The 13729-nt window shown below is 38.4% G+C and overlaps 1 protein-coding gene across 1 annotated transcript in view; it reads left to right on the top strand.

Annotated features, from left to right (window-relative positions):
* The window catches only part of UVRAG (UV radiation resistance associated), a 363917-nt gene that overhangs the window by 80338 nt on the left and 269850 nt on the right, over window positions 1-13729 (top strand). Inside the window, 1 exon segment of the mRNA XM_060018254.1 lies at window positions 1346-1380. Within this exon segment, the coding sequence (XP_059874237.1) occupies window positions 1346-1380 (35 nt within the window).

Raw genomic sequence — 13729 nt, 5'->3', positions numbered from 1 at the left:
ATTACTCAGCCATAAAACGAAACGAAATTGAGCTATTTGTAATGAGGTGAATGGACCTAGAGTCTGTCATACAGAGTGAAGTAAGTCAGAAAGAGAAAGACAAATACCGTATGCTGACACATATATATGGAATTTAAGGGAAAAAAATGTCAGGAAGAACCTAGGGGTAAAACAGGAATAAAGACACAGACCTACTAGAGAATGGACTTGGGGATATGGGGAGGGGGAAGTGTAAGCTGTGACAAAGCGAGAGAGTGGCATGGACATATACACACTACCAAACGTAAAATAGCTAGCTAGTGGGAAGCAGCCGCATAGCACAGGGAGATCAGCTCGGTGCTTTGTGACCACCTAGAGAGGTGGGATAGGGAGGGTGGGAGGGAGGGAGATGCAAGAGGGAAGAGATATGGGAACATATGTATACGTATAATTGATTCACTTTGTTATACAGCAGAAACTAGCACACCATTGTAAAGCAATTATACTCCAATAAAGATGTAAAAAAAAAAAAAAGAATGTCTGTCTGAACCTCTGATACAGTCTCTCTTTTGATTGTATCTTCAGGTTTTGTAACATTTACAACGTTAATGACGGTTTGTAGAATCATGAAAGTTTAGTGCTTAGAGGACCTTGATTATTAGTCTGATTGTCAGAATTGTCTAATGAAGAAATGGGCTCAAGGAAATGAGAAGCAGAATGTTAATGACAAGTAGAACTAGAACTTAGGTTCCCTGGTTGCTAGATGAGTGTTCTTTCCACAGTACTACAATGGATAATTATTGGAGATGTTTGAGAAAAACAGAGAGTATAGAATTGGCTGTAGACAATGGCAGTTGGTAAGGGAGAATGAACTCTGAGTTTTTAAGGGCTTACCTTAGAATCTGGGGTAAAAGGAGCCAGTAAGGGAAAAATCACTAAATTAAATCTTAACAGATTTTGACCTTTCTTTACTAATGTTTTTTTCCCTTTAAAACATTTAATTTAAAACAAGAAGGTCCTACTGTGTGTAGCACAGGGAACTATATTCAATATCCTATAATAAACCATAATGGGAAAAGAATATGAAAAAGAATATGTATATATATGTACAACTGAATCACTTCGCTATATACCGGAAACTAACACAACATTGTAAATCAACTATCCTTCAGTTTAAAAAACCTTTTATTTAATCATTATTTCTATTTTAATTTAAATTTTTGCAGATAAATATATGTAGAGACTAGATCCCTTGAAAATGTTTTAAGTGTTTTTACTAGAGCATATGTTAAAAAATTCGTTGGATTAAGAGTTAGTGAGCTTATTTTCTTCCATGTCACTTATTGTTCTTTTTCTTCTTTTCCAGAATTTTATAGGAGTGAAGTGATTAAGAATTCCTTGGTAAGTTGGCTTTTTGACAGGTACATATGACTAAGCCTATAACTCCTATTTTAGAAAATGCTGAGACATAAAATAAGTTGGGGCTTCCCTGGTGGCGCAGTGGTTGAGAGTCCGCCTGCCAATGCAGGGGACACGGGTTCATGCCCTGGTCTGGGAAGATCCCACATGCCGCGGAGCGGCTGCACCCGTGAGCCATGGCCTCTGAGCCTGCACGTCCGGAGCCTGTGCTCCGCAACGGGAGAGGTCACAACAGTGAGAGGCCCGCGTACTGCAAAAAAAAAAAAAGAAAAAAAAAAAAAGTTGAAGTTCAGTTTTGGTGTTAATGATAATTCTACACTTAAATCTTCTGCTCAGTTATTGCTTAAATCTTCATTGATTTGTTCATTGTTGTATCTCTAGTGCTTAGAGCATGCCTGGCACAAAGTAGGTGCTTGATAAATATTTGCTGAATGAAATGATATTTTTTCTGTTAAAAACTTGTGTGTTTTTTTAAAAATCATTCTATAATTTTGTCACTTCTATTACTATTGAGGTTTTGAAAAAATAATTAATTAATTAATTTCATTTTTGGCTGTGTTGGGTGTTCGTTGCTGCACACCGGCTTTCTCTAGTTGCGGTGAGCAGGGGCTACTCTTTGTTGCGGTGTGTTGGCTTCTCATCCCGGTAGCTTCTCTTTGTTGCAGAGCACGGGCTCTAGGCACGGAGGCTTCAGTAGTTGTGGCACACGAGCTCAGTAGTTGTGGCTCATGGGCTCTAGAGCGCAGGCTCAGTAGTTGTGGCGCACGGGCTTAGTTGCTCCGCGGCATGTGGGATCTTCCCGGACCAGGGCTTGGACCCGTGTCCCCTGCATTGGCAGGTGGATTCTTAACCACTGCGCCACCAGGGAAGTCCCCTGTCGAGGTTTTTGACTGTTTGACTTACCAAACATCATAAAAAATGATACCTTTGTATGTTGTTGTTAAGAATTTTATGTCTAGGGCCATTGCATAGGCTCCTTCCACTTGTTTTTTGGCGATAGCATTGCTCAGTTAGAAAGTTGGAAATGTCCTACTTTTGATAATGGGTACACTAGATATTTGCATAAATGGCTCAATTTATTCGGCCATGTTGATAAAAAGAAGAGATTTTTGGTACTGATAATATCCTTTTAGCAGTCCAAGACCATCCTGGATTTGGCCCCTGTCCACCTTTTCAACCTCATCTGCTAACAGTTTTCCTCACTCATTGTGTTCCAGGCTTACCTCATTTTTCCAGTGCTAAACTTGTTTTGTTCCTTATGCCGCAGCACCTGTTTCCCCTCTTCTTCACTTGGCTGAATACTCCTTTGAAGTCTGAGCTATGTCACTTCAGCCAGGCCTTCTATGACTATTCTATCTAAAGTAATTCCCTTTCCACTCTTTTTTACATCACCCTGTTTTGTGTTTTTTTAGAGCATTTGTCACTGTTGGAAATTCTTGTCCATTTATCTGTTTATTATCTGTCTCCCACCTACAAGAATGCAAGTTTTATGAGAGCAGGAACCTTGCCAGTCTTGTTCTCCTCTGAAACCTTAGAGTCTAGAATATTGCAGATGCTCAGTGAATATTTGTCAGATGAATAAATGGATATCAGTGATGTGTTATATTTACAGAATCCTTTTACATATGTTGTCTCATTTTGATCCTTAGAACAACTTGTAAGGTAGAGGGGGTAGATCTTAAGAAACTGACATCCAGAGAGACTCAGTGGTTTTTGCAGAGTCACACAACCGAGGGACCAGAACCCCAGGTCCAGACCTTCCATCTTCAAGTCTCTACTACTTGTTCCTCTTCATCAAGCTGTCTTCACCGCCCAGCTTGTGGGATCTTAGTTCCCCCACCAGGGATTGAACCTGCGCCCTCGGCAGTGAAAGTGTAGAGTCCTAACTACCGGACCACCAGGGAATTCCCTATATAGGATTTTTTGTTTCAATTTAAATCAAGAGATACATTTTAAATGTCAGACTGAGCACACTGTAGTGCAGAGATACATTTTAAATGGCAGACTGAGCACAGGTAGTGCCAACAGTGGGCCTAGCTCGAAAGAACTGATACTAAGAACAACTATTTTTAAGGTTGTGCATTTAGAGACAGTGACACCTGATGACTGCCACCTGGTGGTCAAAGAGTGTAGGACCTTATTCATTTTAACATTTCTAAAGTCAGAATTTATCTTACAGTGGAAGAAAAATGCTTGTTAGAATTGATGCTAAATTGGAATACGTTAGATGGTAATAAATATAATGGAGTAAAATAAAGCAGTATAATGGAGTATCTGGCAGGGGTGGTTGATGAATTTCTATGGCAGTCACATAGAAGATCTCATCTGAGCAGACACCTGAAAAAAGTGAGGGAACATACTGTGTATCTAAGTGGGGAAGACTGTTTCAGGCCAAGAATCAGGAAAGTATGAAGGTAGGAGTGTACTTGAAGTTTTTAAGGAATGGCTAAGAAGTTAGTATGGCTGGAGTGGAGTGAGTGGTTTGAGATTGTGCTCAGCAAGCATGACAAAGACAGGGGTAAGGGAATTGAGGATCAGGGCAGCAGAGGAATGACCTGGGGGGACAGCAGGTGATAGTCAAGGGGTGGGTGGCATGAGGATGAGATTTTGGGAGGTGACACAAAATTGGAAGCATCTAGTGGACAAGGACCCACAACTTACTCATTTTTCTATTTTCCAATGTCCCTAGCACAGTGAAGTCCAGTAAGTATCTACTGCAGTAACTGGAATAATCCACCGTTGATAGGCTGGATGGTAGAGATGTGACTCCAAATTATATGTCAGAGTCCTGATTTCTTCTCAGATATATTTAGCATAGAACGATTAATGGTGAATGTATAATTTGACTTTTTAATCTCTGGCTTCAGCTAACCATACCCTCCAAACCATTTGTTAAACTTTTTTTTTCTTTTTTGTTTTGGTTCTGGGGGAAGTTAGATCCTTAATATTATCGAAGGGCCATTGGTTAATTTAAACTAAAATAATTGAAGCAATAAGAATGGAAGTAACTAAATTCTCTCAATTGGATTTTGTACATACACAAAAGTAGAGGTGAATTGTGTAATGAACCCACATGCACCATCTTTAACAATTATAAAGTTAGTTATTGGTTTAGTTTAGTTTAGTTTTGTTTTTACAAAAAAGGAGTTTTTACTTTTATTAGAAAATTAAAAATCTCGTGGTGGGAGGAAGAAGAGTGATAGCTAGTTCGTATGTGTTTTGAAATATCTCTGTATGTGTGTTTCTTTAATAAACAATTAACTATTCACTTGTGATTCAGGTAGTTTATTGGATGCATTGTATATGTTGTTTCTCATCCTGATAGCAATGCTGCAAGGTAGGAGATATTCCTGTTTTATAGTTAAGGAAAGCAGGGTTCAGAGAGGTTGAGGAATTTACTCTAGGTCGCAAAGCTGGTGGTGACTGGTAGAACCGATGTTCGAGAGCTCGAGAGCCCTGCTCTTTCACAGCACTGTGCTGCCTCCATTACATCAGTGATGGGCCTTATAAGTGAATAAACAAAGTTCTAGAGCAGCGGTCCCCAACCTTTTTGGCACCAGAGACCAGTTTCTTGGAAGATAGTTTTTCCACGGACTGGGCGGTGGGGGTGGAGGGGTGGAGGGATGGTTTTGGGATGATTCAAGTGCATTACATTTATTGTGCACTTTATTTCTATTATTATTACATTGTAATATATAATGAAATAATTATACAAGTCACAATAATGCAGAATCAGTGGGAGCCCTAAGCTTGTCTTCCTGCAACTAGATGGTCCCATCGGGGGTGATGGGAGACAGTGACACCCGAATGTTGCTTATGTGTGTTGCTTATGTCCAGTCTACTCCATAAGATGCAGCTTAATTGTCACTTGCCATTCACTGACAGGGTTTTGATATGAGTCTGCAGGCAGTTGATTTATTATGGTCTCTGTGCAGTCAAATCTCTCTGCTAATGATAATCTGTATCTGCAGCCGCTCCCCAGCGCTAGCATCACCGCCTCAGCTCCACCTCAGATCATCAGGCATTAGATTCTCATAAGGAGCGCGCAGCCTAGATCCCTCGCATGCGCAGTTCACAGTAGGGTTTGCGTTCTATGAGAATGTAATGCTGCTGCTGATCTGACAGGAGGCGGGGCTCAGGCAGTAATGTGAGCAATGGGGAGCGGCTATAAATATAGATGAAGCTTCACTTGCTTGCCCGCTGCTCATCTCCTGCTTTGTGGCCTGGTTTCTAACAGGCCACGGACTGGTACCAGTCTATGGCCTGGGGGTTGGAGAGCATGTATTTTTAGGGAAAGCATGTGACAGAGTTATCAGAACCAAAACTTCTGTTGGACTTGTGACTGCCTGAGGTATTTTTAAATCTTTGGGAAAAAAGTGAACAATATAAATACTTTTTATGAGTTGCTGGCCTGAGGGATTCTCAAACAAGTATATGTTCTAGTTGAATTGTGACTGAATGAATTAACATTTCATCTGTGTGTGTGTGTGTGTGTGTGTGTGTGTGTGTGTGTGTGTGTGAGAGAGAGAGAGAGAGAGAGAGAGAGAGAGAGAGGGAGGGAGGGAGAGGGAGGGAGAGAGAGAGAGGGAGGGAGGGAGGGAGAGAGGGAGAGGGAGGGAGAGAGGGAGAGAGGGAGAGAGAGGGAGAGGGAGTTGGCTCCTCTTGCTATGCCATCTTATCTTACCTTGTGTTAAACTTCATCATCATTTTCTAACCTCTGTCTGGTCAATAACATAATTTGGAGAGAGTCTAAGATAATTGGCACATGCACTTATAGGACCAGGGAAGAACAGGATTCTATGGAAACATGTAGGAGTATCATTTATCTCAGTTTGAGGAGGGGGATTAGGAAAGGTGTTTAACAGTAAGCAATTTCTAAGTTGAGACATGAAGGATGAATAAAGGTGAATGAGAGAGGGGGAAGAGAGTTTATTGGGCTGAGGAATAACTACTACTTATAAATTTAGTATGCAATTCCTGAGAGTTATCTTGTATGTTTTGGGAAAATTGGAACAGCTTTTATGAATTCTTAGTCATGTTTCTTGTGACTATGCATTTGCTATTGAGTGATAAAAATAGTGATAACTTGTTTGTGTTTTGAAAATTTTCTATATATGTGTGTTTCTTTAATAAATAAGAAGTATCAGTTGAGCAGTGTTTTAGAGAAATTGCCCAGGTAGTAAATAATAATTTTAGATTCTCCTGGAGGTAAACTTTTCAAAGCTATAAATATCCTAATATTCTGCCACTGTACTTGCAGTGAATAAGATACAGGTCCCTAAATGATGTTAGTATACTTGAATAATTTGTTCCATCTAGAAAATGGGCTGATATGTATAGGTTAAATATAAATAAAAATCATCTGGATTAAAAAAAATTTTTTTATTATAATTTTTTAAAATTTTATTTATTTATTTAAGTTTTGGCTGTGTTGGGTCTTCGTTGCTGTGTGCAGGCTTTTTCTAGTTGCGGTGAGCAGGCTTCTCATTGTGGTGGCTTCTCTTGATGTGGAGCACGGGCTCTAGGCGTGTGGGCTTCAGTAGTTGTGGCATGTGGGCTCAGTAGTTGTGGCTTGCGGGCTCTAGAGCACAGGCTCAGTAGTTGTGGCGCATGGGCCTAGTTGCTCCATGGCATGTGGGATCTTCCCGGACCAGGGCTCGAACCTGTGTCCCCTGAATTGGCAGGCGGATTCTTAACCACTGTGCCACCAGGGAGGTCCCATGGATTTTTATAATAACATTATCGGGCAGTAGAGTCTTCGAATGTGTGGCAGACTGTATCTGTATCTGAAAGGACCAGCTCAGGAATGATTGCTCATTGTCTGGCAGCTATTTTATAAAAGCATAAAGGAAGGTCATTGTAATGAGAGGATTGACAATAGGCTCTACTGTATTAACGTTGTATTGGTTTAGAACAGAAACCCAGGCCATCTATTCAACCACAAGAAACAACTTCAAAAGACTACTTCCCTTCCAAAGGCTTTTAGTTTTAGAATGAAGTATTTAAGAATAACTAATATAATAATTGCCCCCCAAATCATCCCACCCCTTATGCAATATGGCCCTTCAGATATATTCACCAGGTTTTTCTTTTTTTCACTTTGGATAGGGGTGGTTATTTCATGCTTTTTCTGCTGAGAAGTTGAAATTATACTCATTCATATTTTAGAGCACATATATTGATACTTTTGTTGAGAGGTGATCTTACACATAGGGTAGTAAGTGGCTGTCTTTTCAGGTGGTTGTAATCTTCCAACTCCTGCTCTTTAGGCTTTAGGGCCCGAAATGACATTGTGAAGAGATATCTTTATTTGTTTTACTTCTGTAGGTGTCTCTTTGTAAGATGCTGTATTTTTTCCATTATTGGGTCTTAAAAAATTTTTGTTTTATTACTTTGTATTGAGAGATAGCACGTATTACAGTAAAGGGCACAAATAATAGCCTGATGACTTTTCAAAGGGAACGGATCATTTAACCAGATCAAGAAGCAGAACATTATCTTGTGTTCTCCCTCTAGTTACTACCTCCTCCCAAAGAGCACCACTATCTTGGCCATAGATTAGTTCTGCTTGTCATTGAACTTCTGCATGGCATATGCTTTTTTGCTTAGCATATTTGTGAGATTCATACACATTATTCATTAATTCTATGTGTACATGTCCATTAATACATATGTGTATGTATTTCTGTTAGGTATATCTTTAGGAGTGGAATTAAGTGCCGGGTCATAGGTTATTTTCAGCTTTAGTAGATACTGCTAAATAGTTTTTCAAAGTGTTTGTGCCAGTTACATCCCTATCAGCAGTGAGAGGTTTTTAGTTGCTCCGCATTCTTGTCCAAACTTGATATTATCTGTTTTGAAAATTTTAGCCATTCTGGTGGGATAGTGGTATTGTATTATGATTTTAATTTACATTTCCTCATATACTATTCTAATTGATCACCTTTTCCAGTGTTTATTGGCCATCTAGATATTCTTTTTTAAAAAAAATTTTTGGCCACGCTGTGCAGCATGCGAGGTCTTAGTTTCCTGGACCAGGGATTGAACCCGTGCCCCCTGCAGTGGGGGCACTGGACCGCCAGGGAAGTCCCTACATATTCTTTTTTTTTAATTTATATTTTTATTTTTATGAAGTGTCTGTTCTGGAGAAACATGCCAATTAATGCCAATTAAGAATAAACGAATTCTGTGCAAGGATTTGACTTTTTTAAAAATAAGTTTATGGGATGTATTCAATCTAATTTAATAGTTTATGTAGTCCTTTTTTCATGCTTCCTGTTTTTGATTATCTAAGGATTTGTGCAGTTGGTTTGTTGAATTCTCCTCTACCCTGTTGTTTCACTCATGCTCTGTGAGTATATAGCATTTTTGTGATCCCAGTTCAATGTGGAGAGGGACTTCTTGTAGACATGAGTACGGCCTGCGTCTGGGCTTTGAATTATGTTCTTGTCTCCCTTTAAGACTACCAAAACCAAAACGTCAAGTTTATATAGGTAGGCAAATGCCTTTAAGAGAAAAGCCCTCTAGATTTACACCTTGGGTTCTAGCTTTCCTTTTTGGCTTGGAAAATCTTTGGTGATGTTGGTGGTTATTATTATTTTAAAAATATTTTAGCCAGCATTTTTAATTGTTTTCAGTGGGATGATTGTCTAGCCTGCCATTATCAGAAATGGATGGTTCCCTTCCATTCATTCCTTGGGCCATGTGTTAAATCTAGTCTTGCTGTTTCATAGTTACCCATCATGTTTTACCCAAAATATTATCTTTCCTTATTGTCTGTATTTTTCAATAAATTTTTCTAAGAATAACTTTGGCTTCTTAAAATAATTAAGACTACCTTCAAAGAAAGATTTGCTATTATCAAATATTTCAGTGTATATTTCCTACAAACAAGGACAGTCTCTTACATAATCATATTAAAATGATTAAAATCAGGAAAGTGTAACATTGACACAATACAGTTATTAACCACAGTCCTTCATCCTCTACCCCCAGCTTAATTGAGGTATAGTTGACAAAAATTGTATAGATTAAGGTGTACAATGTGATGTTGTGGTATACGTATATATTATAAAATGATTAACCAAAATTAAGCTAATTAACATACCTATCACCTCATGTAGTTACTGTTTTTTGTTTGTTTTTTTTTTTGGTAATGAGAAAACATTACTCTCTTAGGAAATTTCAAGTATACAATGCGGTATTATTCACTATAGTCACCATGTTGTCATTAGATTTCCAGAATGATTTCATTTTGCAAAACTGCAACTTTGTACGTTTTGGCCAACATCTCCCTGTTTCTCCCAACTTCAACCCCTGGCAACCACCATTACACACCCTGTTTCTATGAGTTTGACTTTTTTAAAAGATTCCACATGTAATCTTTTTAAAAGATTCCACATGCAGTATTTGACTTTCTTTTTCTGACGTACTTCACTTATCATACTATGCTTCAGGTTCATCCATGCTGTTGCAAATGGCAGGATTTCCTTTTTTAAGGCTGAATAATATTCCATACATATATATGCTACGTTTTCTTTATTCAGTCGTCTGTTGATGGATACTTAGGTTGTATCTATATCTTTTTTTTTTTTTTTTTTTTGTATCTATATCTTGACTATTATGAATAATGAACATGGGAGTGAACATGAACTGGGAGTGAACATGGGAGTGCTTCTATCTCTAAGACACTGTTTCATTTCCTTTGGATATCCACCCAGAAGAGGGTTAACTAGATCATATGATAGTTCTATTTTAAATTTTTTTGAGTTACCTCCATACTGTTTTCCAACTGGTTGTACCAATTTTCCTTTCCACCAATGAATTCCTAGTCCTTATTCAGATACTGTCAACTCTCCAGGACTCAATTCAGAATCACTCTGTCTTTAGTTGTCATGTTGCTTTATTCTTCAGTCTGGATGGTTCTTTAGCCTTTTTTGGGGTGTTTTTGACTTCAGCATTTAAAACCATACAGACCAGTTATTTCATAGACTGTCTTTCAATTTGATTGACTGATGTTTCCTCGTGATTAGATTCAGGTATGCATTTTCGGCAGGAAAACTGTAGCTGTAATACTGTATTCTTTTCAGTGCTTTGGTTTAGAAGGCACCTGTTTTTGGTTTGTCCCAATATCGATGTTAACTTTTGTCAGTTGATTAAGGTAGTGCCTGTCAGGTTTCTCCACTGTGAAGTTATAATTTTTCCATTTATAATTAATAAGTGATTTGTTAGGGAGAAACTTTGAGACTTTATATATCCTGCTTCTTATCAACTGTTCGTTTACCAGTTTTAGCATCCATTGGCAATTTTCTCATTCCCATCTTTCAGACTTTTATATTTATTAATTGGCATTCTATCTTTATTTCCCATTTAATTAATTATTAATTAATTATTAATCTATATCATTATGAATTCAGAGATTCTTATTTTTATTCAATGGGTTATAATCCATTACTGTCATTATTTAGTTTGTTGCTTAAATTATCCCACACTGGGTTAGTGAAAGCCCTGTGAATTGATTCCTCTTTCCTTTTGATGTGTCCACATCATTCTTTGAGTACCTACTTACATTCTGGCACGAGATGTTCCAGACTCATTTTGTACTCTTCCTGCCACAGCCCTGGAATCAGTTTTCTCCCGAAGGAACCCTTGGTTCCTTTTAGTGAGAAGGCTAAATAGACAGCAAGATCTGAGCATGCTCATTGTTACTAGTGTGCTCATTACTTCTAGACTTTCTAAGGGACTGAGCTAGGAAATACACACACGCACACACACACACACACACACCCTATATCTTTTGCTCTATCTATCTGTGTATCGGTCTATCTTTTAAAAACCATGCATTCATACCAACATCTCCATTTTCAATCCAACTGAACTCAGTTCATTTGTAACTCCATTCTCCGACAGTGAAAAACCTGGCTTCCACTGTCCTCAGCATCTTTACTCATGCTTAGAATACACAGAAAGTGGCTTTAGAATTGCTAATCCTTACCACTATAAGAAGCAGACCTATACATTAGAGTTCAGTGTTTACAGTTTTTTTTCCCTGAAGTAAAAGCCATATACAATGAAATGCACAGATTTTAACTAGGTAATTTGCTGAGCTTTGATAAGTGCATACATACCTGTCAAGATATGTACATTTCCTATCATTTCAGAAAGTTCCCTTGTGCCCAAGCCCTCCCCCCACAAAAGGAAATCATTTTTCACCACAGATTTGTTTTGCCTCTTTTAGAACCTCGTATAAATGGAATCATCATGCAATACGTATTTTTTTTTCATATTCTATTTTACATTCTTGCCTTGCCTTTTCAGCTGTACTTCTTTGCATTGATTTTTTAATCATTGCTTTAGGGATTACTATATGTACGCTTAACTACTTCATGTAAAACAGGAGAACCTGGCAACAGTATCGTTCCAGTTGTCTCATTTGTGCTATTACTTTCATATTTGTGAACCTATATATATGTTATAAAACCCTTTATACAGTTATAGCTTTTGCTTTAAACAGACATATATGATATAAATAAAATAAGAAAAATACATGGTCTTTTATATTTACTCCATGTTTACCATTGCCAGTGCTTTTTATTCCTTCTTAAAGATCCAGGTTTCTATCTGGTGTCATTTCTCTTCAGCCTGAAGAACTTCCTTTAGCATTTCTTGTAGTACAGGTCTGCCTGGTTATTCCTAGACCTTAATGTTTATCTTCATTTTTAAATGAAACTCTACCCCTATCTAGAAGGGTTGCTAAAACAATTATGGTGGGATAGAGACTGGGGGTCATGTAAGAATGGAGTTCTGTTGATCTTAGATTGAAATTCTTGGATGGTGTGGAATCAGAATAAAGCTGATTGCACAATGTGTTTATTGTGTTATTATCATGCTATTTATCGATAATCTTTTGGTGTCCTCAAACATCCATTTTGGTTAATTGGACATTCATTCACTCATTCAGCAAATATATATTTTTTTAATTAATTAATTAATTTATGGCCGTGTTGGGTCTTTGTTGCTGCGTGCAGGCTTTCTCTAGTTGTGGCGAGCAGGGGCTACCCTTTGTTGTGGTGCACAGTCTTCTCATTGCGGTGGCCTCTCTTGTTGCAGAGCATGGGCTCTACGCTCGCGGGTTTCAGTAGTTGCGGCGTGTGGACTCAGTAGTTGTGGCTCATGGGCTCTAGAGCACAGGCTCAGTAGTTGTGGCGCACGGGCTTAGTTGCCCTGTGGCATGTGGGATCTTCCCGGACCAGGGCTCGAGCCCATGTCCCCTGCATTAGCAGGCAGATTCTTAACCACTGCGCCACCAGCAGCAAATATTTATTGAGCACACAGCAGGTACTTTTCAAACTTTGGGGATCTTGTGGTAAACAAATCAGGCAATGTTTCTATCAGAGCTTTTATTTTAATGCAAGAAAATCAGACAATAAAAATATACAAGTGAAAAAGATAGATCAGACGTAAGTGCCATGAAACTGGAAGTCATGTTCCCACTCCTGAAATGTCAACAGCCAAACCCACAAAAACACATACGTCAATATATCCCCTAAAACAAAAACACTGCCCTACTCTGTCCCCACTTTGGTCAGGAAGAAAAACTGCCACAAAGCAAAGACTAATTACCCTTATATGAGGACCTTTTGATTTACTGATTTGTGTAATATGAAAATTGATAATTTAATGAAATTAATTATAGTTACATTCAGCAATGAAAGCCCTAACATTTAATGTAAGGGAAATAAATGAAAGTAAGTAATCGATGCATTGTAGTTCACGTCTATTGATAATATTAAAGCCCCTTAACTTTTTCACTTTTCAGAGAATGTTTCAACTATCTGGATAATCCTCTTAATGAAAAACAAAGTTCTTTCAGAGCATAAAGTTGACCATGCCATTCTTAACCTTAAAACCGTTCAGTAGCCCCATGTCTTGTACACAGTAAAGTACCACCTCCTTGGCAAGGAGTCTCGTGTTGGTCTCTCCAGCTCTGCGTCCTGCCGCTCTTGTGTTGTGTGCTCCAGCAGTTGTCTTAGTTCCCTGACCACACTGTGCTATTTCACACCTCTGAGCCCTTGTATATTATTTTCCCTTTGCCTGCAATTCCTTATTTTAATCTGGTGAACTACTGTTTGTCCTATAAAAGCCAAGTTTCATAGCCTGTGTGCTGTCTTTCCCCTGTGCCTTCCAAGTTTATTATTCCCTCCTGTGCTACTTTGTAACCTTTTGCATATTGCACTTTTCATGAAACAATGTAATTATTTAAAGGGAGGTTTGAATCCAGCAACAAGTTGGAGGTACTTTGAGGGCATTGTGTATAAGTTGCTTCTTAATA

The sequence above is a fragment of the Delphinus delphis genome, chromosome 8, assembly GCF_949987515.2.
Source record: "Delphinus delphis chromosome 8, mDelDel1.2, whole genome shotgun sequence".
Lineage (NCBI taxonomy): Eukaryota > Metazoa > Chordata > Mammalia > Artiodactyla > Delphinidae > Delphinus > Delphinus delphis.
The sequence above is the reverse complement of the archived record's forward strand: the minus strand, read 5'-3'. Positions and strand labels throughout refer to the sequence as shown.